This window comes from Sorghum bicolor, chromosome 5, assembly GCF_000003195.3.
Source record: "Sorghum bicolor cultivar BTx623 chromosome 5, Sorghum_bicolor_NCBIv3, whole genome shotgun sequence".
NCBI lineage: Eukaryota > Viridiplantae > Streptophyta > Magnoliopsida > Poales > Poaceae > Sorghum > Sorghum bicolor.
Window position 1 is genome coordinate 60,629,428 of NC_012874.2, and position 23,741 is coordinate 60,653,168.

Genomic DNA, 23,741 nt, shown 5'->3' on the forward strand with positions numbered 1-23,741 from the left:
GTCATCAAGATGGACACATGCATATGATATATATTGTATTAATTGTGTATAGGTAACAAGGATAGTCCCAAGTTATACTTGCCTTGATCAAAGCTCTCCTGAGCCTGCTGGTCGTCAATAGCTTGGCCTTGATCACCATCGTAAAGCTCACCGACTAAACTCGAACATCAATCAACACCACACATTCCAATGGTCAATCATACACAGAGCAAACAAGCTATAATTAGAACAATACACCAAACAGTGGTAAATCAAAGATAAAAGTTTATAAAAATATTCTACGCAGCGCTACGATCACACAAACGTTCACGAAAATCAGAATTAAAACGTAGAAGTTATGAATTTTCCAAGATTTTGTATAGAAAAGTAATTAATTAAATAGGGTCACGAAATTAAAAGGTTTCAAACTGGGAAAACAAAGTTACTAACATGTAGATCTTTCGAAGACAAATCTAACGCAATTTGAACGAGTCAAAACGGAGTTCAAATGAGTGTTTTATGAGCAAATTACTTTCAGTGGCAATTCTGTAAATACCAGAAAGCGTATTTTGAATCAAACCGAACCGAGTTACGTTTTCAAAACTGAAAGGCGTATTCCATCTATGCGTTTTGGACCGCGGGTTGGTTTGTAAAGATCGCAGGACTCTTTTGGACCACGGGTTGGACCACTCGAGCTTCTTCTTCATTGGGTTTGATATCCTTCTCTTCTTTGGGGAATTCATCATGGATGCCATTGTAAGGAGTGTTCTCCAAGATTGTCGAGGATTGCTCCCCCTTCAGATGCGAAAAGTTAAAGGAATGCTCCTCCCAAAACAATATGAAGGTAATGTGCAATATCTTTGCTAAGTCCTAAACAAGATTAGGGTCCGAAGAAACAAGATCTGCAAGACAGCCAAAGCTGCACCTTAGGGATTCTCTTTCCTTTTGTCAAAAATTAAGAACCTCTAAGCAAAGATGAACTACTCAAGAAATAGGGAAAAATGTATAAAGAACTTGGTTCATATGGCTTCCCATTCTCCTTGTACACTCTCCACGGTATTCCACAACTTGGCTAGCCCCATTAGAGAGTGAGATGGTGATGGATCACATCATCCAACCAACCAAACAACCCATTAGTTCTAGAGATGGGCCTTCTAAAGATCATTAGAAATTGATTTTTGAATGGTTATCAGCGTTGCCTCTAGAAATAGCAAGAGGCTGTTGGTGTTACAAACCACCACCGAAAATAGTCATGTCATTGTTAGTTGGGGGTGGGGAATCATATATATTATGTACAATTTGTAACATAATAGAGCCATCTCATAAAATTATGATCATTGGATAATATATTTGATTATGTACACTTGTTCAAAGGTTAAACTGACATGATGGAGGTTTAATTAAATGCCAAGCATTACTGCCCATGTTTAACTCAAAATTCGAGCAGTAACACTGCATATGAATGTTTTGTACATCGCCTGCCCTAACCACCAAAGAATGGTATGTACAACTATGCGTTCGTCTCCCACATTTTGTCTTCATAGCTTACCAGCGCAATGATTTTCACAGTATGTCTCATCATGCATCCATGTTTCCATCAAAAACATTGGATCTCGAACCATGACATGCCTTCCAACTTTGGAAATGACCACCAGTCTTGTAGGCCCATGTGGCTCCACAACATTCAACTCTAAGTAGTCAGCAGAACAATGGTGTGACTACCTTGCTATACAAAGAAGACTCTCCGAGTCAGAACCAGGTGTTCGGAACAAGCAAATAGCCTCCTCTTGCCAAACAATAGATGGAACCACAGGATCAACATGTAGCATGCCAGCAAAGACGGACATCAGTTCCACAAGGACCCTTCTCTAGAGTCAGACTCCAAGCTACTGTCAGCACTGGGGATCCATATCATGAAGTACTGGGAATTGGAACATTCCGGTGGCTTTCTGCAAAATCTCTAATTATGCGTTTAAGAGTTCTGCCACCCTTCCCTTGCATGTAACCTTGATGGCTTCTTATATTATCACCAGTCCTGCTGTAAAGATAGTCTGAGCCTGCATCCTGAAGCACCTTGAGCCACAATGGAACTATCATTTCAGCTTCCCCTTGCTTTAGATACTCCGAAGGCAAAGATTTCACCTAATCAAACATGTCAGCCAACATTAGGCAATAGCTGTGAATCTATTCAGCACATGACTAAACACACACTATGCATCTATGGATTCAGATCTGGCATCAGATTGTCATGTAACCAAATGAAGGAAAAATAGTTCAACAATGTTTTTGATCCAACATCCTTGTTTCAAGTTAAATAAGAGAATAACAGAATCAATTATGCCAGATAGTTACCAAGAATATGATCCTCAAAGCTAGCTAATTGAATCATACATGTGTGAAATTTAAATGGCAGAATTAGACTACCTCAGTCAATAATTGCAAGCTCAAGTTAGTTATAAGTTTTTTTATCAAAAGAAAAAGAAAAGATACAGAAAGAACATATCAGCTGGGATGGAACAATCACAATGAAAGCTGTCGTAAAAAGAATACCGTCGATTGTAGCCACCCACAAAGAGAATTCCAACTAAGAACAGCCTTCCATGCCGTTGCCTCACAGAAACTGCACAATGCCGCCAGTTGTTGCAATATTGTGGCAGATTTATGCACCTGATTAGAGAAAGAATGTGAAAACTCTGCAACATTTTTTTGATCAAGCAGAACAAATAAATCAATAGAAGCACTTTGGGTAACAGCAGAAATAGTATCATCACCAGTATGCTAAGAACTTAAACAGTCGACTCATCCAAGTATAATCATCATTGATATAATAGCTTATGCCGATGAAAAATTTGAATACCCAGATAAGGTTCAGAGCTTATTAAGGTTTACATGCACAAGTACAATGTTCTGGCTAGTTTAGATGTCTCACATAACAAACTGTTGAGTATCCAAACATATATATATAATACCGTTAGAGTACGTAAGGGACCTAGTGGGCCTAGGCTGGTGCCATAGCCCATTAGTGTTAGGGTTAATTAGAGATAAGGGTCGCTTGCTTAGGGGTCAAGTTAGGCTTGCTTGTAAGTAAAGTAAACCTCTCTATATAAGGAGAGATGTATCAATCTAATCAAGCAAGAGATTAGAAGGAAATTCCTTCTCTCTTGCCAGCCGCGGGGCGCTGCCCGCGGCTGGCGTTCCTAGCGCCCAAAACCCTAGCCTCCTCTCTCCCTCTCACAGCCGCCTCCCTGTGAACAATACCCGCGGTTACTGTAGCGCGGGTACTGTTCACGCCTTCAGCCGCCGCTCCCCTCAATTCCAATCAATCTCCCTCGATCCCCACCAGCCATATAACATCTGGTATCAGATCTCAGGCCTTGATCCGCCCCCCGCCACCTCCTGCTGCGCCGGTCATGTTCCTCACCATCGCAGCCATGGCTGGTCCTGGTTCACTCGCCGCGCCACCAGTGTTCACCACCACCACGGGCCACGGCCACCGTGGCGCCACTACCAGCACATCAGCCTGCGCCTTCCCTGGACGCCTTCAACGCGTTGAGGGCAGCCATCTACGGTCTGCAGTGCCAGATGGGGGAGTTGTCGGCGTGCCTGGCAGCCGTCACAAGCCGAGCGTCGCCCTCTGCACCACCGCCTATACCGTATGGCCTGCTAGGGTTCGGGGGCATCCCGGCCTTTCCGGCGTCGGTTCCGGTCATTTCGGAGGTCTTCTCTGCGCGGCAGGTCCTGCCTACGAGTTCAACGCCTGGGCCTTTTCCACAGCCAGTCAGCTGGGCGCCGCCGCAACCGGCCAGCGAGCTCCTGACCGCCAAGGAGAGCAGCAGTCCGGCGCCGCTTTCCTCCTCTCCTTCACCGATCCCGTCATTCATAGCCCCCAACCTTGTGCCGCCACAGCAACACTGTGATGGTGTCTTCTATGGGGGCTTGGATGGCATCCAAGCAACGGCGTCGGAGCTGCAGGCGGCGGTGCGCTGCCTCCTGGCGCGCCGGCAGGATCAGCGCCCCATCTTCAAGCGGCGACGCCCAATCGTCCCTGTAGCAACAATCTTGCAGCAGCTCGCGAAGAGGAAGGCAAATAACAAATACACAAAAAGACAAATACAACAAAATTATTCTTCAAATTGCACCCACCCTTGACAATGCTGATACACCAAGTAGAGCATAAAGCACATTAGATAATAAACCTTCACCACAGCGTGCCAATATTTGGATTAAGGCCACACCAGGTGACCCATTAGGGATGCACTCAGGAGATTCTAGCACAGCAGCAAGGACAGACTCAAGAAAACCTGCAGATGGAATGTAACTTTAGAATTATTTAGTTGGAAATGATTGAGTACAACCACAGGGATTTAAGTGCAATAGCTTGATCTGATGCATGACAGTGCCAGGTTATAAACAAACAAGGTGTCCATATGCCAGCTGTCTCCAATTTGAAGCATAAATGATCAGAGTGCAGAGATTTTAAACACACTCCAAAAACAATGAAACATGAACTAGAAAATTCCTGACACTTGACCACACACTTGCTCAAATGCTATACCAACTTGAAAGACCTTTAATAATCATGTTAAACAGCCATAGTTCTAAAGGGAAATCGCCAAGCCTAATAAAGTGATGCCAAGGTTTTACCATACCAACTGTCTTCGTTAACTGAAAATACATCCATGCATATGCAGTACAAATAAACTCTTCTATAATGCTTTCATTTCTTAATGATGTTTTAATCTAAACTAAGGAAATTATTCTCTTTCAAATGATGTTACAATGTTATACAATATCAAGAAGGAACAAAACTAAATCTTCCTAAACTGCACCTACATTACCTAGTTGATACATTGTGAAAGACAAGCAGGCTCAATCTGTTGGCTCACTGAGGATGGCCAGCTTCAAAGACAAATGAATTTAATCACATAGAAAGAGACAAAAGTAGTAGATGACAGGGTTAGCCTAGTGTTAGCCTAGTTATCTTTACTTTGCTGTAAGTGTTTATTTACCTAATAGGTTCCTTGGCAGCCAAGTTGAATATGGTGCCTTGTGAACAAGTTGCTGGTGGACAGCATCTCTAGTTTGTTAGAGTCTGTCAGGGATATGTTGGGGTGCTGTCTGCCCTCTAGGCTATATATGCAGCAGCCCCCTCACCCTTGTATTGTGTGGTTCTGGTTTTGCAATTTCAATACAATCCAAGCGGCCTCTCTTGGCCAAGCTGCCCTCTGGCAGTTCAATCCTATTGTTTGCAATCCAGTTCATGCCAACAATTGGTATCCAGAGCGAGGTTTAGAGATCCTAGGGGCCATGTCTACCTCAAGCCAAGAGCCAGAGTAGCACAAGCTGCAGCCGCCGCCGCCGCGGGCGCCTACTCAGAGGTTGGCGCCGTGGTGAACCCAGGAGGCGATCGCGCCAGGCGCTTGGCAGTGGCAGAGGCCGCAGCCGCGCAGGCAGCACAGGCGGCGCGAGAGGCAGCAGCAGCAGCTCAGGAGGCGGCCGCCACGGCCGCGGCTCTCCGCGCGGAGGTGGACCGGGAGCCGCGCGTGTACGGGCGGAGGAGCCCTGATCCGCGCAGCGGGAGCCCGTCGTGGAGCCCTGAGCGGCATCGCCGGGCTCAATCTCCGTCGCCCGCTCGCCGTCGAGGACGCGGAGGCCGTCGCGGATCTCCGGTGGTCCAGACGGTGTACAAGGATGGCGGCGCGGGGACTCCATGGCCGATGCTGACGAAGTCGAACTACCATGAGTGGAGCACGTTCATGCGACTCAAGATGCAGGCCCGCCAGCTCTGGGACGCCGTCGAGTATGGCGATCTCCCGTACCACGACGATCGGCGCGCGCTGGAGGCTATCATCGCGGGAGTTCCACAGGAGATGCAGGTGTCGCTCGCGGACAAGCTCACCGCCAAGGACGCCTGGGACTCCATCGCCGCAGCGCGCATCGGCGTCGACCGCGTCCGCCGCGCCACGCTACGACTACGCAATGAGTGGGAGAACCTCTCCTTCCACCCAGGGGAGCACATCGAGGACTTCGCTCTCCGCCTCGCCACGCTGAAGCAGCAGATGATCCTCCACGGCGAGAGGAACATGGACGAGGAGCGAGCGGTGGAGAAGCTTCTTCGTGCTATGCCCAGGAAGTACGCGCAGCTCAAGATCGCCTTCGAGACCCTGCTCGACTTCCAGGACCTCACCATCGAGGAAGTAATCGGGAGGTTGAAGACGGTGGACGACCTCGACGACGATCCTGCGCACGAGCCCGCGTCCGTCGGCGGCAAGCTTATGCTCACAGAGGAGCAGTGGCTGGCGCGCCAGAAGGAGGACGCGGGTGGCGCGGGCTCCTCCAGCGGCGAAGCACGTCGACGGCCGTGTGGCGGAAGGAAGCAGAAGGGCAAGACCGCCAAGGGAGGAGAATGTGATGGTGGCGGGCAAGGTGCGAAGGCAGGAGGCGCCGGCGGCGACCACAAGGCTAACCGCGACGACCTCTGCCTCAACTGCCGTCGCCCCGGTCACTGGGCAAAGGACTGCCCCGAGCCTCGGCGCGAGCGTGGCGGAGCAGCTCACGTCGCGCAGGCCGATGACGGCGAGGCGGCCCTCTTCCTCGCCCACGGCTTCATCGAGCTGGACGCGGACCACGGCTTCTGCTCCAAGGCCGACGTCGACATCAGCGAGCCCAGAGCACGCGCGTTCCTCAACAACGGCGGCGAAGATATGCTCAACGGCTGGTACCTCGACAGCGGCGCCACCCACCACATGACCGGACGTCGCGAGCTGTTCTCCGACCTCGACACATCAGTGCGCGGTACGGTGCGGTTCGGCGACGCGTCAAGGGTGGAGATTCAAGGCGTCGGCTCCATCGTGTTCCAGGCGAAGAACGGAGAGCATCGCGTGCTGCAGGGCGTCTACTTCATCCCGGCGCTGCGCAACTCCATCATGAGCCTGGGCCAGCTGGATGAAGGAGGGTCCAAGGTGGAGATCAACCATGGCGTGCTGCGCATCTGGGATCCACGTGGGCGTCTTCTGGTCAAGGTGAACCGCGGACCCAGCCACCTCTACGTCCTCCACCTCGACGCCGCGCAGCCGGTCTGCCTCGCCGCAAGGAAGGACGACACCGACTGGCTTTGGCACGAGCGATTCGGCCACCTCAACTTCGAGGCACTGCACCAGCTCGGCCAGCACTCCATGGCGCGCGGACTCCCTCTCATCAAGCATGCAGAGCAGGTCTGCGATACGTGCCTCGCCACCAAGCAGCGCCGGCGGCCGTTTCCACAGAAAGCCCAGTACCGCGCCGAGGACCCGCTGGAGCTCGTCCACGCCGATCTGTGCGGCCCGGTGACGCCAGCAACTCCTGGCGGGCGCCGGTACTTCCTCCTGATGGTTGATGATGCTTCGCGCTTCATGTGGGTCGCCCTCCTCTCCACCAAGGATGCTGCAGCAGATGCTGTGAAGATGATCAAGGCAGAAGCAGAGAAGCAGAGCGGACACGCGCTGAAGGTTCTGCGCACCGACAACGGCGGGGAGTTCACCGTCGCCGAGTCCGCGGACTACTGCGCCGGCGAAGGTGTTCGACGCCACTTCAGCGCACCTCACTCGCCGCAGCAGAACGGAGTGGTTGAGCGCCGCAATCAGACTGTGGTTGCCACCGCCCGTGCGCTGCTGAAGCAGAGGAGGTTGCCGGCCAAGTACTGGGGAGAAGCGGTCGTGACGGCGGTACATCTGCTCAACCGATCGCCGACCAAGAGCTTGCTGGGCAAGACCCCGTACGAGGCGCGCGCCGTCGGTGAGCCATCTCAAGGTCTTCGGCTGCGTCGCCTATGTCAAGGACTTGGGCCAGTTGTGCAAGCTCGACGACCGCGGGAAGCCGGGCGTCTTCATCGGCTACGCGGAAGGGGCAAAGTCTTACCGGATCCTTGATCCGGCCACGCAGCGGGTCAAGGTAAGCCGTGACGTGGTCTTTGATGAAGGTCGCGGCTGGGATTGGTCCACTCCGGGCGCAGGATGCTCAGCAGCGGCAGGGAGCGAGTTCACCATGGAGCTCTGGACGCCGGGAGATCAAGGAGGGGCTCCTGAAGATTCCTTGTCGGCAAGTCAAGCTCCGAGGGAGTTCAAGCAGAGAGAGCCAACTCCAATTGGGCCCTCTGCTCGGACACCGTCGCCATCACCAACGGCGCCACCACGCCCTGCTTCCCCTGCGCCACCATCGTCGGGCTCTGCTTCGTCTTCGACACCAGCGGCTTCATCAGGTCCAGCTGAGGACGGTGGCCGCGTGGAGTTCGCCACTCCGCTTGAAGAAGATGAAGACCGCCTCGACGCCTTCCACGACGATGATGAGCCACTGCGATACCGCACGGTGGGCAACATCTTGGGCGACGCGCCTACACCGGAGCCTCCCCCGCGCCTCTTCGCCGAGCTCCACCTGACGCACGCCGGAGAACCGGCCAGCTACGCCGAGGCCAAGGAAGACCCTGCCTGGCGAGCGGCAATGGAGCAGGAGCTTGCGTCGGTGGAACAGAACTCCACCTGGGAGCTGGTCAATCTCCCTGCCGGTCATCGCCCCATTTCTTTGAAGTGGGTGTTCAAGCTCAAGAAGAACGAGCTGGGCGCGGTGATCAAGCACAAGGCCAGGCTCGTGGCGCGCGGCTTCGTCCAGCAAGAAGGGATCGACTTCGACGATGCGTTTGCTCCAGTGGCACGCATGGAGTCTGTTCGGGTCCTCCTCACGCTGGCGGCTTAAGAAGGGTGGCGTGTCCATCACATGGACATCAAGTCCGCCTTCCTCAATGGCGACCTCAAGGAGGAGGTGTATGTGCAGCAGCCGCCAGGCTACACCGTCGTCGGAGAAGAAGGGAAGGTTTACAGGCTGCACAAGGCTCCCTACGGCCTGCGGCAAGCTCCGCGCGCGTGGAACGCAAAGCTGGACGGCACCTTGAAGGCCATGGGTTTCCAGCAAAGCGCCCACGAAGCGGCGATGTACAGGCGGGGCAGTGGGCACACTGTCCTGCTTGTCGGCTTCTACGTCGACGATCTGATCATCACCGGCGCCGAAGAAGGTGAAGTGGAGGCGTTCAAGGCTCAGATGAAGAAGACCTTCGACATGAGCGACCTCGGCGCACTCAGCTTCTACCTCGGCGTCGAGGTGCACCAGGATGCCACCGGGATCACTCTGAGGCAAACTCACTATGCCAAGAGGATTCTTGAGTTGGGGGGCATGGATGGCTGCAATCCTGCCAACACTCCGATGGAGGAGCGTCTTCGACTGAGCAAGAACAGCACAGCTGCTCAGGTCGACCCCACTCACTACCGGCGCCTCATCGGAAGCCTGCGCTACCTGGTGCATACTCGCCCTGATCTGGCCTACGCCGTCGGCTTTGTGAGTCGGTTCATGGAGCGGCCAACAGTTGAGCATCAAGGGGCAGTCAAGCGAATCCTGCGCTATCTCGCTGGTACACTTGATTTCGGCCTCCACTACACTAAGGCTCCAGGCGGCACTCGCTTCATCGGCTACACCGACAGTGATCTTGCCGGCGACGTTGATACGAGCAAGAGTACGAGTGGATCACTCTTCTTCCTTGGCAGCTGCCTGGTCAGTTGGCATTCCATCAAGCAGAAGGTGGTGGCTCTCTCAAGCTGTGAAGCTGAATACATTGCTGCTTCCACTGCTGCTACTCAAGCATTGTGGCTGTCACGGCTGCTGGCTGAGCTCCTTGGCAGAGGTGTCGAGGTGGTGGAACTGAAGATGGACAGCAAATCAGCACTTGCTCTGGCCAAGAATCCAGTCTTCCATGAGAAGAGCAAGCACATCAGGATCAAGTATCATTTCCTTAGAAGTTGCCTGGAAGATGGAACCATCAAGGCTGAGCATGTGTCTACTACTGATCAGCTCGCTGACATTCTGACCAAGTCTCTGGGCAAGGCAAAATTCCAGGAGATGAGGGGAAGAATTGGCTTGAGGCAGATCATCCCCAAGGCACACAAGGCTAAGGGGGAGAATTGACAGGGTTAGCCTAGTGTTAGCCTAGTTATCTTTACTTTGCTGTAATTTACTTTGCTGTAAGTGTTTATTTACCTAATAGGTTCCTTGGCAGCCAAGTTGAATATGGTGCCTTGTGAACCAAGCTGCTGGTGGACAGCATCTCTAGTTTGTTAGAGTCTGTCAGGGATATGTTGGGGTGCTGTCTGCCCTCTAGGCTATATATGCAGCAGCCCCCTCACCCTTGTATTGTGTGGTTCTGGTTTTGCAATTTCAATACAATCCAAGCGGCCTCTCTTGGCCAAGCTGCCCTCTGGCAGTTCAATCCTATTGTTTGCAATCCAGTTCACGCCAACATTAGAGGTATGTAATTATATTATCTCTCTCTCTCTCTCTAGTAAACATGAACAAGTAAAGAATGCCATTCAGAAGAACAGTGCAAGTATTTTGTTATGTATCATCCAGCTTACAAAGGAAAGAAAAGACTCATAGATGTAAAGCAAAGCAGGCCAATAGTAACCTTTATGAGCTAACATTTTGCTGACATGAGTTTTCACTCCAAATCCATCTATTCAGGATACAACAAAGAAGTTTACCCATCACAGGATGAGGGGAACACAAAAACATGCAATTAAAGCCAGAGGACAATACATAAAAGTGAATAAAATAGCACTCACACGACATATATGACATTGCTGCAAGTGCAGCTCCTCGGTGCATTGCTGTAGAGCATATAGCTGCCTTTTGAAATGATAACTCAAGCAGGGAGCTAGATGCCACAATAGCTTCCTGATTATTTACAATCAACAAAGAGATGTAGTGTTAAAATGGCAATACATATCATGCCAAGCTACTGAGCTAAAAACATATTACAAATATCAAAACAAGAGAAAAATAAGTACCTTTTGACAGCAGCGAATAAACATAGATGTAAAGTAGGTATATGCTTCAACTAGGTCCGGTTCTTGATCACAGGTATAAGAAGAATTCAGAGCTGATATTGAAGATGCAGAGCTAAGTGTTTCAAAAGTCCTAACACATAAAGCCCCATATTCTTCTTTGTGGCCAAACTCTTCAATAACATTGGCAGCTGAAATTTGAATGAGGTCAAGTAGAGTCAACAAATTTATTGAAATAAGATGCCATGCTATTAATTTAGCGATAATTATTAGCATAACATATAGAAACCTTCCATGGATATGTATAGTTATGATTCTATGTGCTAGTTCAGGAAACTATGTCTAGTAGCATGGCATGGTACTTCAAAAGCATATAAAAAGTACATATAGCTGAATAAAAGGCACTTAAGGCAGGCATATCTTTGAAACTCATACACATTTGCTTAGTTTTTTTTTTAATATTTGCTTTAGTTTAAGAGATCAACAATAGCCAAACTCTTACTTACATTATGATCAACTATTAACCCTTGTTATGACAAGGTGCAGAGAATAATCTTTTTTTAATAGAATTTTGGAAGCAAAAAAAAATAGTTGTGCATAAAAGTATAGCTCCTTGCCTGTCCTCAAGAAGCAGTCATGCCTTTGAAACAGCAAGAAATTTGCAGATAAGCACTCCATAACTTTAGGTAATAAAATATGAAAGTGGTGTCCTGTAAAATACAAATGCATAAGAAATTGATTTATTTGCTATGCAACTTGAATTTTCTAATTTTAAAAATCCATTTAACTTACCGCAAGAATGCATAGCAGAAGAAAGAGAACGACATACAGCTGCAGATAAGTTCACATTCTCCATATGAGATGATCGGAAAAGCTTTTCAAGAAGTGGCCAAAGTATTCCAAGAAGAACTATAATTATATCATCATCAACCAGACCAGATGTGACTGATGTAGCCAAATGATGAAACAAAGCACTCATCCTGTAGAAGGGTATAAATCGCTTATATTGTAGATAATATCAAACTTCCAGCTTCTTAACGAATAATTGAATAGCCATTAGCCAAAAAGCAAAAACAGGCCAGTGATATGCTGCCTTGTGCAAAAAGAAGGAACAGACTAGTTGTAAGATTCTGACAAGTCCAATCGATTGCTCAACATCACCCAGTACTGGTGCAGCATTACTTAAAGGAAAAGGAACATCAAACTAGAGCATGAAGCAATACAAAAACATACCTGTAAAGACCACGGACAGCAAGATCCAACGATTGTGTATAAGCAGCTGGATTTTGCCTTAGCGATTGATCTCTGTCTATGTCAATCTGGAAAATGGAAAGTCCAGAATTTGATGATGACACATTCCTTAACAGTTCATGTGTGGATTTTGTAAGAAAGGCTACACTACGGAAAGAGAACATACAATCTTTTCCACTGCTGAGTAACTGGAACAAAGTAACCTGGCCAGTGAACTTTTCTTCAACTCTTTTTCACTAACAGAACTTAAAGCATGTGTGATTGCACTAATTATCTCTTCTTCATCCTCTAGCTGCAGGTTCCCTTTATTCATGCCCTGTAAGAACACTATATTTTAAATATTACATTGCATACAATGCCCAAACAAGAAAGATTTATCAAGTTACACCTTTAAAGCGTGTATAAATGGGATTTAATTAACTTATGGCATGCAATGCTAAACCATTAACTGAGCATATATGAGTTTATGACAGCAGTAGCCAAAGAAGAAACTAATGAAAATAGTTTGTCCGATTAGCAAGCATATGGAAACTGAAACGAACTTTCTTTATAGATGAACAAGTTTCATGATATTTATTTAGTTGTGATGATACCATGGCCATGCATGTAAGCAATGTCGTATCCACTGCATAAACTAAAACCTAAAGACCAACAAAAGCTTTCGTTGACAACCAAAGTAACAAATGCTCCAACCATCAGCTTGTTGAATATAGAAGGGCTATCCCTATCATCACCTCTTAGAGAATAAGAAGATGTGCTAGTAAAATCAATGAAAATATTTTCAGCAACCTTCTCAGTACTAAGTTGATATGTCAGAAGTATAATCTGATATGGGTATAGCCATATTCAATATATTGTATCTTTAGTTATGACCAATATCATTTAGAATATTGTGGTAGAATAATTTGGCAATGTAGAAGGAATAATGTTACCTCACTAATCCAGAAAAGAATTTCAAGGTTCTGAGGTTCATGGATGAATGAAGGAGCATCCTCACAAAGTTTGCGCAAGGCTAACGAGCAAGCATTTGATGATATAGATTTTGAAATTCCTGACGCACAAAACAGGCTGTACATAATGATAAAAAACAAATTTAACAGTCATAGTGAATACATAGAATCCTTAAACTTCACAAACATTAAAAATACTTACAGTAAGGGCTTAATGTTACTTTGAGAAGACGATAGCCACTTTGAGTACGAACCAATGACATCACCAAACGATTTATATACCTTGACAGAAAAGAAAAAGAAATTAGCATTACCTTCATAAACTATGATAAAGAAAAAAACATAGTGTATATATAATAGAAAAAATGAAAACATATGGAATAAGTCCTACCAAAAACAAACTTCCATTCAGTTCAACAGGTGTTCTGCTGGACAAAATGTTTACAAAATGCATTATGATTGAAAAATCGAAGGAGCTTTCATCTTGTAAAATCGTATCAGCAACCTGAAATTCAACAATTTATCAGCACACTCTTCCTAGCATGGTTGTGTCCAAACATACAGTGATATGCACATGTCTAAGCAACTAAAAATGAAAAGAACTTATAACTTGCAGAATATAACTATAACAAAATAGTACTGTGCAAAACACACATGATGCCATTCACTATGCAATTAAAAGATAGGGAATCATCTCTTGATTGGTTCAAAAGCAATTATAGGTGTGATTTTATAAATATTCAAAACTTATGGCCCATTTAAATCAATTTGATGTGCCCCCAATTGAACCCTCTGAATGCAACAAGCTGTTCCCATAGAAGTTTGAAGTGCAGCTTGGCAGAGCTCTCAAAGCAGCTTCCAGCCAGTATATTGCACAGAAGTGATTCTACGTTGATTCTAAGAAGTGATTCTCTAGGAACTGAGAGAAGTAGTTTCTCCTGATTCACTTCCTGAATAGAATCACTTCTTACATAGGATTTATCCTAGGTTCATAGACAATCACTTTCAGCCACATAATCACTTTTCTCAAAGAATCACTTCACACGAATCAGGAGCAGGAGGAGGTGAGGAGCTCTACCAAACAGGCCCTAAGTGATATAGGTTTGTTTTAGAGATAGACATAATATCATACAGGTTTCTTTTAGATATGGACAAAATTCAAAGGATGTAAAGATATGGGAGGCCGTAGTCATAGAATATAGTGAAAAAGCAGGTAAACAGCAATAAAATTAATATAGTCCATGAGGATCAAGTTATTTACATCCTATGACAACAATTTGAAACTTTTACCAAGTAGTACGATGCACTTACCATGCTGAGTGCATACATTCTAACTTCTACCTCCTTCCAAGGAATTGTTTGGCTTGAGAAGTCCCATCCACCAGAAAAGAGCTGCATATAAATTAAAATACAGGTAGAACGCAAAGTTTTAGGTACAATAACCTTATTAAAAATACAGAAGAAAAATGTCAAAACTATCTGTCGAAAGGAAAACTTTAAAAATTAAAATGATATCAATTATCACTTATCAAAGATAAGCAGCTCTCCAGCATGTTCAACAAAAATAAGTCTCAATTATCAACAAGAGGCTGCACTTCATCCCCATGAGGCCACAACACAGAACAAATCAAACATAAATTAAATACATAATTGACATGAAGATGTCAGTTTCTTGCAGAGAACCGCAAGAAGATTCAGAACAATTAACCTTTAGCAACTTAGTCTCTCTTCATTCTTGATCATACAAATTATGTATCTTTTCCTTATTAGCTTATGTTTGCTAGGTTACTTGTTCCTAAAATCTGCTATCTGTCATAGAAAGGACTGACCACTTTTCATAAACAATGAGCATTTCTTGGATCCGTAAACAAATTGTGCTTAGTGTTCCTACACCATACTAACTCAATAAGAGTTCTAAGTAACAGAAGGTTAAGAAGCATGTTTGAACATTTATTTCAAACATGTAATAATTGTGTGCATAGGGATGGATCATAAGCAACCATTCAGTAACCAATATGTACCTTGTTTATATATGCAGGGGCACCTAGAAGCAAACAAATATCGATGAGGAGCTCCTCCAAATTCATCCTGAACTGTGTTAGTCCCTCAGGTATACAAGGTGCTCCATCAGAATCAGTGTCCATCTATGAATGGGTAGAATGTCAATGCATAAGAAGGCAAGTGGATTTACAAAACCTCTGTTCTACAATTAGATATACCAAAAAAATGGGCAATGTACAATTGCTAGTTTTTTCCCCTTTTTTGATAAACAATTGCTAGTTTAGTTAAAAAGAAATACAATACATGAAGTATGATTACAAACCAAAGGCTGATTCGTAAGATAATCAGCCTCAGTTGATTACTATATTATGACAAATACGACAAATATGCAACTTTCTAGAGAGCAGATTAATATAAAACGACACTAGTATCAGGTTTAATCATATATACAGGAGAGTCCGCCCCAGTCTCACATGGGCTACGGACCACTGGTATGGGTGGGGCGGAGGTTCAGGGGTTCTCTTGACTTGCGTGAGACGTCTTCTCTATCGAACAATGCCCGGGGACCGTCTTACCCCCCACAGGTCAAGTTTTTTAATCATATATAGTTATATACAGGAGAGTCAAGCCATTTGGAAGAGAATAGCCATACACATATAATGATCCTACATAAAGGTAGAACAGACAAACCTGAGCACGAAATAAAAGAGCATCCAGCAGTGAAGAAAACACAGGCACAAACAACTCTCGTACCACATTTCTTTTGGCTGTCTTCACATCAATACCAAGAATAAAATGTGCCAAACTGCACCTGCAGTGTTTCAACATAGAAAGTAATTAATTATATCCCAAACATGCACATTAATACCATGAGAACTAAACTTCACTTCAGGAGAATAGAAATATGGGAAATGTTCCAATTTACACACTTAAATATTGTGGCATGGATGCCTTATCAACAATAGGCATATAGTAATTATTATACAGGTGCTAACCACAATGGAACTGCATTGAGTGAAGCATCACAATATGAGTCGTCGAACAGGTGAACACAGCTGGAAGTCTAGGAGTAGGGTGTGTTCTAACTTCAAAGGTCAGACACGGCTATTTTATTAATGTGGACATTAGAAACTACACCTTCCAAGCAAGTTTGTCAGGATACACCAGTTGAAGACCAATTCCTTGTGCCACACATAGGCCTACTGGATCCCTACAATCATGTTGGAGATGCTAACCAGTCACCAACTCACCCCATCTTAAATTAGTGCACACAGACAAAACACTGATGGCACCTCAATACAGACCAAGAAAAGGAGCGCATGATTTGCTCCCAAAGTACATGGACTAATTGTTACATGATATTGCGAAGGACCTTTTCATATGAAAAGGTGAAAGGTAAGCATCATTACCAAAATTGCAAGGTTGACTCTGCAATTTCCCAATCTTCACTAGTAAAAGCTACACATCTGCAGTTGAGGTAGAGCACTTCACATAATGTGGTCAAAATAAACTGCACTATAAAATTATTTGGAAACCTTGAAAGTTAACATTAAAACTCAAGGAAAAGTACCACATAAACAATGCAATAAATTGACCTCAAAAGTCCATCAGTGAGAGCAAGTGCTTGGCCACCCCCTTCTGCAACCAAAGCAGGTGCCTAAGAAAGTTGAACAGCTATCAGGTCATGTTCAACAGATTTGAACACGTGAGAAAGAAAAGCAATTTTTCAAAATGTGTTCAAGGGTAATACGCTATTTCATATTAGAACTCCTCAAGACTTTCTGCCCTTCTGCTGATTGTAGAACCATTTTACATATAACAAAGCACTAGCTCATTGCATTGGTGTGTTCTACATAGTCATCTTCTCAACTATCTCGAACGGTCAGTTCTTAGTTATCACATTTCAATTAACTCAACTGTATGAAAAGTCAAAAGCTCATTCCAACAAACTATTAATACGTTTTCTGATTTTGCTCATAAAATTGACATGTATGGTAACTAACTGAAAGAAAAGAATATATAATGAAACAAATCTTACCGCCTGGCCAACTTCACACATCAAACAGGCAAGACCAGCAATGATCTTCTCACTTCGGTTGGCTAAAGCTGGTAGAAGAAGAACTTCCCTTATATAAGGTGTCTTACTCAGAAAGGCCTCAGGTATTTCCTGCCAACAGATAGCAGCACAAATCAAGCAACTTCCAGTGAATTATAAGTTAAAATTGGTTTAGTTGTTACTTGTTAGGATGCCCAAAAATTTCAGGGGGGGATGGAAATAGAAGCATTGAGGATTCTTTTATGGTACCAACCATTATGGGCATAAGAAACTAAAAGAATGTGGTGGTGGTGGCTTTGGTTAAAAAAAAAGTGCCCCTTAAGCTGAAAGTGTTCTTGTGGTTAGCCTTATGAGAAATTGCAAATGGGTCCGCTCTCAAAAAGAAGGAACGGAAAGGAAACAAAAACCACATCTTCCGTGGGGTCCCTGAAGCAGTCAACCATGTGTTTTTCCAATATTTTTTAAGCCTTTGTAGCATTAGCTAGTGCTGTTTTAAAGAAACACTACGGAGGGATAGAATCCCAGTTAGCATGAGGGATTTGCATGATTCTGTGGCTATCTCTGGGGGCAGAGAACTATGGTCATAAACTACTCTTTGCTATTGTTGTGTGGTCGATTTGGAGTTTGGACTACCAGAAACCAAATGAATATTGAACGTCTTTCCAAAATTGTGAGCTGAAGTCCTTTACAGAATTTGGGTTTTTGTGCACACATGGCAGTGTTCCAAAATGCTTTATTAATCATACCCCTAGGCACGCTTAAGCGTGAATCGAAGCCTCGGTGTGGCATTTAGGCCCTGGGCGCTGAATTAAACATTTGGCATGGGTAGGTGGCCTTAAGCAAGGAGCGTTGGCAGACAGACGAAGGCAAGAGGGAATACATGGGTCGGAGTGCAGAGAATGGAGTGCGCGGGAGGTTGGGAGCACAGGCGGGAGCACGAAACCAGGGTCTAGCGGCTAGGATTACCCAAAGGAATTCATTGCCCCTCGCGGCGGAAGAGAAGGAGAACCGAGCTCAAGCTCCTCATCATGTGATCCTCGCCACCCCTCATGCCTCCTTGCATCGCTGCTGGCACAGTCCCACCCAGCCACCCAACGGGCGTGGAGGAAGGATGGCGATGAGATTAGGAGAGACCAAGAGAGATGGCCAGCGATAAGAGGCAAAAGGGCCTTCTGAATGTATGGGCCAGAAATAGCAGCCCATATCATGCAGTTTGTGAGGGGAGAGGCAAATGGGCCTTCTGAATGTATAATGGCTCATCATAATTGCATGTGAGCTACTGAAGCAGGATGATCGCCGATGTCTGGAAACCTACTCAAACCAAGCTAAGTCATTCATGGAGGAAGAATACACAAGCTGAGACAGGGAGGATCTTCTTTGAGACAAGCTGCAGCTGTAATGCTAGGCTGTCTCTTAGATTTGGCGGGCTTTGTCCTTCAATCTTTTGTTAGGCTTGTTTGAGCTCTTGAATGAGCTGGAATCCCCAGCAGACCTAGATGTAACAAACTTATATGCTTTCTATAAAAGTAGGGAATCCCTTTTTGGGAATAAAAAACAATAATTGCACACTCAACAACAATAATTGCACACTCAACAAGATGACTCCTGAACTTTGGGGACTCAATACACAGTGGAATAAGAAAAAAAAATGCCTACTTCATATCATAGCACTGGAGTTCCTCATCCCACCAACCATACATAAGAAGAAAAATTGCATTAGCCAATGCATGTGAAAGAAATAGAACTTCAACAAATCGGCATATCCAAGATCAGAGCTTATGTACAGGAAATTTATCAGTGTGTGAAAATGAAATGAAATAAAAATGTGTATGCAGATGAAAATTGGGAGGAAAACCACTCAAAAGGTTGCACATGTTTGTTCTTGATGTGACTAGTGAGGATGAATTTTTGTGCTTGATGCCTAGAACAGAAGATAAACAGGACACTGAGGATTGGGTAGTGCTGAAGGAAATTATGACTGCCTAGTTTTGACCAAGAAAATATTCAATGAGCTCCGTACTTTGGTTCTCACTGCAGTTTCCCTATTGTGACAGTAAATGTTTTATGTGCATTTGAGTTTGTTTATACTCCTAACTCAACTTAGTAACCTGAACCTGTGGCTGATCTTGGTATGAGTTAAAGATATTTGAAACAGGGTACGCCCATCTGCTTCTAGAAAGATGATACAGAACAGGACGAGCACTGCAACTATTCCTGGTATTAATCATCACATCATGTAGATATATAAGGGAAATAAACCTAACTATCTAGCTGTTCTATGAAGCAATGTTTTCTGATCGTCCGATTAATCGCGATTAATCGTCCTTATAGGTACTTAGCACTCGATTAGGCCCTCCAATTCGATCAGAGCAATCAGAAACCTGATCGTCCGATTAATCGTCGATTACCCACGATTAGTCGTCCGATTACGTCTCTTGGCCGATCAGCACTAAATAGGCAGGTGGGATGCTTCAGTTTACTGGACTATATTTATTTGGGCAAGGCCCATTAGGGTTTCTCTTATATACCTCACCCCCACTCTTTCTCTCCTCAGTTCTCACTCCCACTCCAGCCGTCAGCTGTGTGTGCAGCTGCTGAGCTGCATCTCTTCCCTGCTGCGTGCATCTCACTCCCTCCGCACTCCCTTCCAGTTCCAATCCAAGCAGCCCGTCCGTGGATCTTCCCTGCTGCTTCCTCCCCCCTTCTGCTGCAAGGTCGCTTATTCTCTTCCCCACCTGCAGGCTACAGGTCCAAGGGAGCACGACATCTACTGAGAATCACCTTACAGCATCTGATCTTCTCTACATGCCTTCTGCTGCAGGGTCTCTACATTCTCTATAGTATATGGTATATAAACCAATGCCTATATGATATATATAGTCCTGCTATATGCTGGACAATTATACGGACGATTAGACCGATCAGAGGTCAATTAATCGTCCTGATCGTCGATTAATTGTCCTGATCGTGCTAATCGGTACCAGACCGATTAGGGACGATAAGCCGATTCAAAAACATTGCTCTGAACGTTGCAAAATGTAGGTTAAACGTAGTGACTATGAATTAGTCAGATTAATTGATTCAAGGGTTCAAAGTTAAAACCATAGTTCTTCAGGCGTAAAGGCGAGGCATGACAATGCACCACCGCCTGGACGCCTAGGCGCCCGCCTTGCCCGCCTAGGCAACTATTTTGCAAGGCGCTGGGGGGTCGCCTGGACGCCTAGGCGACGCCTTAAGAACACTGGTTAAAACCATGGTTAGTTACCGAAATAAAATTCAGGTAGTAGTTAATAGTCGTCTGTGTTACCATTTGTATATCCTGTGGTGGACGTCAATGGGTCTTGGTCGCCGGTTGGCTGAACACTTTGTTCAATTCAATTAGGCAGTTCTTTAGTCCAGAGGTGTTTGCGTGTTGGATTGTCAAACTTCTGTAATTTTGTTGCTTTTAAGTAATGAAAATTCCGTTTGTCCGTGGTGAAACAAATGTAGTAATTAATAGTCAATACGACAATCAAACAGTAGACGTCACTAGACAAGTTAACTGGACCAATGCAGGCTTGCAGTAAGGAACAAACTGGACCAATAGCATGGCTCAGAAGAACATAACTTACTTGGTGCTGGCTGACAAGCTCAATCATAACCTCTATGGCCACCTCAAACGAGAAGGACACCTTCATCAGCCACACAGCAACAAGACAACGTGTGAGCACGTGAATGCACAACTAATTCCTCGAAGTACACTTTTCAGCCCTTATAAGGAATCGGGGGCTGCAAGGTTCGCACCTGCAGCGAGTTGAACGCAAAAGTGAGAAGTGGGTGCGTGGCAAGCGCAGCTGCCGGCGTCTCCAAGAAGCACCCCACGCGGACCTACGGCATTGTCGTTTCTGTCAGCGAGCAAGCTAGAGGAGGAAGCAGCCGAGCGCGGAGCGAAGTGAAGTGCAGGGCGCGTACTCACGTACCCAGCTCAGTAGGCACCGGAGGATTCTGCGGTTGCGCTCGTGGAGGGGAACCCCATCGTCATCGGTGGGTGCCTTCTCGGATTGCCCGTGGAGGAACTCGAGCACGGCGGGCGCGTGCGCGAGCAGCTCGCGCGTGAACCGGCACCGCGCGGCGGCGTCGACCCCCGTGTCGCCGCCCTGGTCCTGCGCAGCCTCCTCGGGGAGCACGGTGAGCAGCTCCAGCACGGCTGGGGGCGGCAGGTGCGGCATCCGCGCGAAGAGGCCGTCGACGCCGCCCTCGGCGCGGAGCGCGAGCGCGGCGAGCGCCAGGCAGATCTGCGTGAGCAGCTGGCGCGGGGCCGGGGCGGCGCAGAACCGCCGCGCTGCCAGGAGCAGCGCGTCGAGGAGCTGCGGCGCCAGGCCGAGCGCGGGGAAAGCGGAGCCGGGGGACTGGATCTTCCGGCGGAGCATCTGCGCGGCGAAGAAGAGGAGGTCGGCGGGCGGGGGCGGGTCCGGGGCGGCCAGGAGGGAGGTAGCGACTGCCCACGCCTGCGGGGACCGCTGCAGCGCGAGGAGCCACTGGTTTGCGGCGAGGCGCGCGGAGGGGCTCGCGTCGTGGTTGAGCGCGTGCACGGCCGCGGCCAGCCGCGCCTGCAGCTCCGACGCCTCCGCGGCGTCCATCGCGGCGACGGCGGGACGTGTGGCGGCGGGTGGGTTCGGGTGCGGCCGGGAGGGAGACAGGGGACGGAGGGGATTGGGCCGAGTGGCACGCAGTCTCGCACGGACGAGTGGGGGAATGCGGGATCTTTTTCTTTTACCCTTTTTATTATTTTTTTCTATTCGAGAATCTGCCGCACAGCAGCAGCCAGCAGGCTACAGCATTTAATGAGCAAATAGACTGAGCGCTTTCTTCAGTTTTGGATCTAGCTGCTCCTTCCATTCAGGGTTTGCAGATTTGAAATTGAAATTTGAATTTAAGCAGAAGTACTGTTGGGCATTAGTTATTATATACTCCTACTATTATTATGTTATTTAGGCCTTGTTTGGCTACAGATCACCTTCATTAGTGAGGCCTTGTTTAGATGAAAAAAAATAGATTTTCACACTGTAACACTTTCTTTAGTATTTGACAAACATTATCGAATTATAGACTAAGGGTCTGTTTAGATCTCAAATCTTTACATCCTAAAACTTTTGGTTGTAAACTTTACATTCTAAATAGGTGTTCTCAAATTTTTTGGTCAGCAACACACAAGACGCGGCCCCTAAGCAAGTTTACACAGTTTTAGGGTTCTAAAGTCCCAAATTCCAAATCTTTAGAGCAACTCCAACCATTATGCAAATGGACTTGGCATTTACCAAAATACATAAAACTCTAAAAAAAACCCTTCCAATCGTTATGCATTTGGACTTTGCATTTTACATAGCTATGCATTTGGAGGGGGAAACTTGGCATATATGCCAAAGGAGTCCGGCTATGCAAATAGAGATCACGGGATTCTCGGTTCCACCTCGCGGGCTTTTTTCTTCCCTTCGCGCGGTTTCCCTTCGCGCCGCCACCACTTCGCGCGATAGGAGAAGCATCGCGCGTCCTCCTTCGCCAGCTTCGCGCGCGCGTTTGGACGAAGCAGCGCACAATAGGACGACGCAGCGCGCGATAGGACGAATCTACGACGCCTTCCTCATCAACGTTTGGCGCAGGATCGATTGGCTGCGCGGGAAGGAGTGCCGCGAAACAAAATTTCTGGGAAAAAAAAGATGATGGACTTGGCATTTTGCATAACGGTTGGAGATCATCCGATTTTAGCCTTGCCATTTTCATTTGAGGGTTTACAATTTGCCTAAAATGCATAACTTCAAATGCATAATGGTTGGAGATGCTCTTATAGTCCAAGTTTTACATACCCCTATTTAGATCCATTCTTCCAAAAAGTACTCATTTTTTCAAAAGTTTTAGTTGTTTGGCTGCATCTAAACATGGCCTAACTAAGCTTAAAAGATTCGTATCGCGATTTTACAGATAAATTGTGTAATTAGTTATTTTTATCTATATTTAATGCTCCATACATGTGCTGCAAGATTCGATGTGATGGAGAATCTTGTAAACTTTTGAGTTTTTGAGTGGATCTAAACATGTCATGAAGCTGTTTTTGTTTTTTTAGAAAAGAGTTTTATGAGCAACTTTCTAAATAAAGTTAAGCTGTTTTGAAAAAAAAATTGTTTGGCAAAACAGGTTCACTAGCAGCTGGATGAAAGAAAAAAATGAGAGAGCTATGATAAGTTACTTTATCTCGACTCATGTCTTTGTGAGAAGAGAAGAAAATAGCTTCACCCATGAAGTTATTTTAGAAAATGGTGTTTGATAAAAAAAACTGAGTTGTGGCAAACAAACCCTTAGTGTCATTACAAATTTCTCCCACGTTTTTAAAATGTCTATTCATCTATTCCAAAGCAGTTTATTATAATTCTCGCATGTTTTTAAAATATGTCACGCTATGTGCTGGACAGAATTCTCCCTCCCTTTTAAAATATGTCACATGTTATACATGCCCGGAGGGTTTAGACCTAGATGCAAGCGTGTGTGTCATATAAGTATTTTTTATAGATAAGGCTCTGTTTAGATTGGAGATGAAAATTCTTTGGGTGTCACATCGGATGTGTCGGAAGGATGTCGGGAGGGGTTTTTACAAACTAATAAAAAAAC

At 46.0% G+C, this 23,741-nt stretch overlaps 1 protein-coding gene across 4 annotated transcripts; it reads right to left on the reverse strand.

Moving 5' to 3' along the window:
* Positions 1,292-21,838, reverse strand: LOC8066045 (transportin MOS14). 4 transcript variants are annotated; one of them, XM_021461104.1, is made up of 22 exons: positions 21,059-21,833; positions 20,883-20,966; positions 20,711-20,770; positions 17,082-17,210; positions 16,639-16,700; positions 16,453-16,509; positions 15,734-15,854; positions 15,064-15,186; positions 14,354-14,434; positions 13,434-13,547; positions 13,245-13,324; positions 13,025-13,160; positions 12,259-12,408; positions 12,075-12,160; positions 11,634-11,821; positions 11,459-11,551; positions 10,845-11,032; positions 10,620-10,731; positions 10,463-10,510; positions 4,123-4,280; positions 2,530-2,646; positions 1,292-2,121 (listed from the first exon to the last, which is right to left on the reverse strand). In XM_021461104.1, the coding sequence occupies exons 1-22, from the start codon at positions 21,716-21,718 to the stop codon at positions 1,891-1,893; spliced, it is 3,078 nt and encodes a 1,025-aa protein (XP_021316779.1). In that variant the 5' UTR covers positions 21,719-21,833; the 3' UTR covers positions 1,292-1,890. The 4 variants fall into 4 exon arrangements, with proteins under 4 accessions (XP_021316779.1, XP_021316780.1, XP_021316782.1 ...); XM_021461105.1 differs by lacking the exon at positions 10,463-10,510 and having other exon boundaries at positions 21,059-21,832; XM_021461106.1 differs by lacking the exons at positions 1,292-2,121; positions 2,530-2,646 and adding an exon at positions 3,293-4,024 and having other exon boundaries at positions 21,059-21,838.